General features: G+C 45.3%; 1 gene segment (V, D, J or C); it reads left to right on the forward strand.

The window, feature by feature from the left end:
• Positions 1 to 310: 310 nt before the first annotated feature.
• On the forward strand, positions 311 to 777 carry LOC132487775 (immunoglobulin heavy variable 3-23-like). The segment is given in 2 exon segments: positions 311 to 356; positions 461 to 777. Coding segments are annotated over 2 exon segments (363 nt in total).
• The last annotated feature ends 4,701 nt before the right edge of the window (positions 778 to 5,478 follow it).

Consider the following 5,478-nt stretch of genomic DNA (forward strand, 5'->3'; position numbering starts at 1 on the left):
ATGTGTGTGCATATGTAAAATGGCATATGGGTCCTAAGTGTTGACTCTGGAAAATTCACACAATGAAAGTCATATTTCCCAAATGCTATCAACACCACAAAATCCAAGACTCTCACACCTGCTCTGAGACCCTGCCCTTTCTGAGGACATTCAATGACATAGCCTCTTATATACTATGAAGCCATGCAAATAGAGGCCTTCCTCTGCTGATATAAAGCAGCCCCAGCCCTGACCCTGCAGCTCTGGGAGAGGAGCTCCAGCCCGGGATTCCCACGTGCTCCAACTCGGGGTTCAGGACAGAACACTCACCATGGACTTTGGGCTGAGCTGGGTTGTCCTTGTGGCCATTTTACAAGGTAATTTATGGAGAGCAAGGGATACTGAGGATGTGAGTGGATATGAGTGAGGGAATCCGTGGCTGTGTGACAGTCTCCTGACCAGGATGTCTCTGTGTTTGCAGGTGTCCAGTGTGAGGTGCAGCTGGTGGAGTCTGGGGGAGGCTTGGTGCAGCCAGGGGGGTCTCTGCGACTCTCCTGTGCAGCCTCTGGATTTACTTTTGATGATTATGCCATGAGCTGGGTCCGCCAGGCTCCCGGGAAGGGGCTGGAGTGGGTCGCATACATTAGTTATAGTGGTGGTTACACAAACTGCGCAGACTCTGTGAAGGGCCGATTCACCATCTCCAGAGACAACTCCAAGAACACGCTGTATCTGCAAATGAACAGCCTGAGATCTGAGGACACGGCCGTGTATTACTGTGCGAAAGATACACAGTGAGGGGAAGTCAGTGTGAGCCCAGACACAAACCTCCCTGCAGGGAGACAGGAGGGGGCATGCAGGGGGCACTCAGGACACACAAGTGTGTGTCTCAGCCCCAGGAGCAGGTGCAGATGGTAGTTAAGGGCTGCTTTCCTCTAAGGCTCTGGGGTTTCCTCTCCATACAGCAGTTTTCCCTGGGGAACCTCTCTGTACTCATCCATGGTTCCTTACTTACACATTCAGGCTCTGAATTAGAAAGACTTTTTGAAATAGGGGAAAAAATGTCACATAGGAAAGGCAGAGACTCAAACTTAGATATTCAGGTTTTTCCCTTGTCTAAATCTTTTCTAAATTAACCTGTTTCAAAACTATCCCAGCGGATGTATAAAGACTTGTACATATTCTTCCTTCCTCATTGTGAAATCTCAGCCCTGCCCTACTGATAGACCCGCTGTCCCTGCCAGGATGCTGGATCTTGACTTTTCTGCTAACCTCTTGCATGAGAAGCATAAATGAGCTGAGCAGCCCTGGATCCTCAGTGGGTCGCTGGGAGTGATGCCAGTTAGAGGGGACGTGGGTGGGGGTGTATCTACATGTGCTCCTTGCGTCCAGGCCCAATAGAATCCCTATACGCTTAGGTAATGCCTGCATCCTGTTCTGCTGTGCAGTTTATTTTATGTCAACTCTTCATCATCAAAGCTATTACCAATAGACACATATGTAGGTGGTAGGGAAAGTTTATAGTCAGGTGGATAATAACATGAATCTTCAGAAGCTGCTGACAACAAATCTCCTTTCTTCACCACAGAATCTTAGATTAACACTAAAATGCAGGAAAATCACACAGGTTCTCATTCCACGAAGAGTCCTGTAGCCTCACAGGCAGGCCCACCTCTGTCCAGGAGCCTTTGCAGGCGTGGCCAGGTGCAGGGTGGAGAAACCCCGGCCTCGACAGGACCTCTCACTGTGTCCTGATGTGTGCTCTCCAGCACATCACCTGCCAATTCCAGGCTGCAGTTCAGCTTCACATCTGTAAGATTCAAGTCAACCGATACCTACATCACATGCTTGGTGTGCATATGTAGAAACAAAATAATAAAAGAGGCCCTGAGTGTTGGGGCCCAGGGTAGGCCACCCCAAAATATGCCTCCAAGTGACTTAAGACAGAGCCCACTAGAGGGACACTCTGACTTTTCTCCGTGTCTTCCTGAAGCGAGAAATAAACGTCCCATGTGAAAGCTGTTCTCCCTCATCTAAGCATGGAAATGAAGCGGTCCTTCACCTCATGCCTTCCACCTGCCATTTTTCAGTCGAAAAATATTTAGCCAAAGAATAAGTTTAATCAGAGAAGCGAGCAAATGCAGAAAGAGGGGAAAACTGTCCAACAAGATTAAATGATTATAGTTTAGTTATTAAGCAAATCAAGGACCTTTAGTTCCTCCTCAAGGGCTTTAGATAATATTCTTGTCCACGGCCCGTGAGCTGTCTTGTAGATACTGAAACAACCACCAGGAAGAAGAGGTTAACTGCATGATGACCAGACTGTAGCCGTGACATAAGCTGCCACAATTCCAAGAACTGGCCTTAGAGAAATGGGAACAAACCGACCCTGGACCTGAAGATAAACTCTACTTGAAACAATAAAAGATGAGGCTGCTCAGACCACGACATGACCAATTTCAAGGTGACTGCCAGAGTTGACTCTGCCGTTTCTGCCTGTAGCCCCCTCCCTCCACCTATAAAAGCCCTTTCCCACAGATTCTCAGTGCGGGGTGGCCTTTGGAGAGAAGTCTGTCCCCCACCCCCGGGTGCAGGCAGCCAAAATAAAGCAAACTTTCCTTTCTACCAACGCTGCCTTTTCATTGGCTTCTCAGCACCGAGCAGCCGGACCCTGCTTTCCATTGCAGACGGTTGTCACCAGGGATGGGAAATTCAGGCCTGGAAGTCTCTATGAGCAAAACTTGTTCTTTCATTTTCTTTTTTTCTTTTTTTCGGTGCGCGGGTCTCTCACTGTTGCGGCCTCTCCCGTTGCAGAGCACAGGCTCCGGTCGCGCAGGCTCAGTGTCCATGGCCCACGGGTCGAGCCACTCTGTGACTTGTGGGATCTTCCCGGACCGGGGCACGAACCCGTTTCCCCTGCATCGGCAGGCAGACTCTCAACCACTGCGCCACCAGGGAAGCCCTTGTTCTTTTGTTAATGCACTAGCCACCCCCAAACTCTGCTTAGGTTCTTCACTAATTGAGCACCAAAAGCATACATTTCCTCCTTCTACCAATTCCTCACAAATATTCGGTCTTTGTCTAAAAATATAAAAGCTGCCTGCTTTGGTCACTTCTGGGTCCATTTCTATGGCACATCCCTGTCCATGGTAAAATTTTTTTTCTTTTCTCCTGTTAATCTGTCTTTGTCACTTTTGTTATCAGCCCAGCCTCAGGAACTCAAGAGGGGCAGACGAGGATATTTCCCTCCTGAAAAATCCAAGTTGGCTTCTCTTCAGCCTCATTCTGGACAACCTCTGACGAACCACAGTCCTCACGGGCCACTTTCACACTCCTGACATCACCTTGCCACTTGTGTTCTTCTGCAATCTCTACTTTGCATTTCCATCTCACCATTCGATATTTCTTCAAATCGCTGTGAGATTTCAGTGTCCATTGTCTGGATATATACAGTTTATTAGTCATTCCCTATGAAAGGACATCTTGCTTTTTTCTTAAATTTGGGCAGATATCAATAAAGCTAACTAAGCATCGTGGGCAGGGTTTTCTCTGGATTAAGTCTTATTGTCTTTCAGGTACGTAAAAAAGAGCACTATTTCTGAAACATACATAGGAGTATGTTTACTTTCACAAGAAGCCCCAAAATGTCTCCCAAGGTGCATCCCGCTATGCATCCCCACCAACTGTGAATGGACCCCCTGCTGCTTCACACCCTCCAGACATTTAAGGTTCTCAGGGTCCTGATCTGATCCACTCTTGTAAGTCTTTGGGGATATGTCCTTGTACTGATTGGCATTTCCCTGTGACATATGTTCTCCCACAGCCTTATTTGTGAACTCTTTGTCTTTTTGCTCAGGTCTCTGTTAAGGATTTTGGCAGATATATTAATAGTTTTGTTTCTTTCTTATTGTTGAATTTAAGAATTCTTGGTACATATTAGATAACAATCAGATATACTAGATATGTCTTTTGCCAATATTTTCTGCCAATGTCTAGCGTGCCCCTGGGTAAATATTAAATGTATTTTTTTTGCTTCTCAATTATTAGTTGTTTCTATTACAATGAAAAGAGCAGTTACACTTTCACTTCCTAAGACATGGGAATTCATGTGGGAACATGTCACAGTACACTCAAAGGCCTCTTTCAGATACTACAAGGACAGAATGGGTAAACAGAGGGGGGACTTCTTCAGAGATGCTCTTCTGGAAAAATAGAAATGTACCAACATACCCTCCTTCCTGTCTTGCTGGTGAGAACTGTGCTGCGTGTCTACAGAGACACAGATCCTTGATGAGAGAGTGAGATTTCATCAGATAGAATGACTGTTTCCTAACAATAAATTTTACCCGTGATGGATCTGAGTTTATGAATGATTGTAACTTGAATGATTCAATGGATTTAGCAATGGTTGAAAACAAAATCAATACCTTGAATTGTTATTATTAATTTTAATTTAGGTTGCCCCAGAGAAGAGTTTGACAATTACAATTTCAGTAACTCATTTCCATAATTTTGACTTATACCTCTTAAAATTTAGATACCACGTTGTTTCACAATAAAGGTTTCATCTACATCCCTCACATTCGAAACTGGATTCCAAGTGGACCTAGAAGATGAAATGTGAGGACAGCGAATCTCTCTACATTCAGAAACCACCAAGGCAACTAATTTAATATCACACGAGGACACTGCTGATTTCCAAGTATAGTTCCTGCTTCTTCTTTGCTCAGTGAGTCCAAGAAAAATACAAAATGACCTAAACCATCTGGTCACATGTTTCTGAAGTCCACACCTCATTCTGAGCTCATGCTCTCAAGATTTTATAAGGGAAACACAGAGACCTTCAGAAGGACCTGTCCACGTGGTCACCATGAAGCCCACCAGGATCAGCCCTTCTCCCTCTCATCACAATTGTCAGGCCCTCTTGCTGTGACCATTTCTGGTAACCTGCAAAGCAATATGACTTAAATCTCACCCCTTCTTTTTTCCATCACCCATTGGTCATCTCTAATGGATATTCCCTCCAGCATTATAATATGATCTAGTCTCCAGACATAATTAACTCCAATTAGCTCCAAAAAGGAAAGATAACTTTCTTTTAGTCCTGGTGACCTAACACATTTTCCTAGGGTTAAATAGACCCGAACAACACATCCCCAACCACTGAAACATAAAGACACCTGTTATATGTCCTTCTACGTTAACATGGATTTGGATGGAACTACTCTAATCCACCAGCTCAAGAAAGGCAGGTCAGAAGCTGGGGCACCTGTACACATGCAGGCCCTTCTTCCACCTGGTGAATAACGGGCTCAGCTGGTTCTAGGTTTTAGATGCCATCCCTTCCGCTCCCCTATCCCACAGCGTATCAGCTCAATTTTCATGTCCTGACAACAGGGTCCAGACTTCTCCTGTGATTCTTGCCCATATTACTTGGTTGGCTCTACTATTATTGACACTCAAGCAGGCAGATACTTTAGTATTTAATTTACTCTGCAA

The sequence above is a fragment of the Mesoplodon densirostris genome, chromosome 4 (genome assembly GCF_025265405.1).
Source record: "Mesoplodon densirostris isolate mMesDen1 chromosome 4, mMesDen1 primary haplotype, whole genome shotgun sequence".
Lineage (NCBI taxonomy): Eukaryota > Metazoa > Chordata > Mammalia > Artiodactyla > Ziphiidae > Mesoplodon > Mesoplodon densirostris.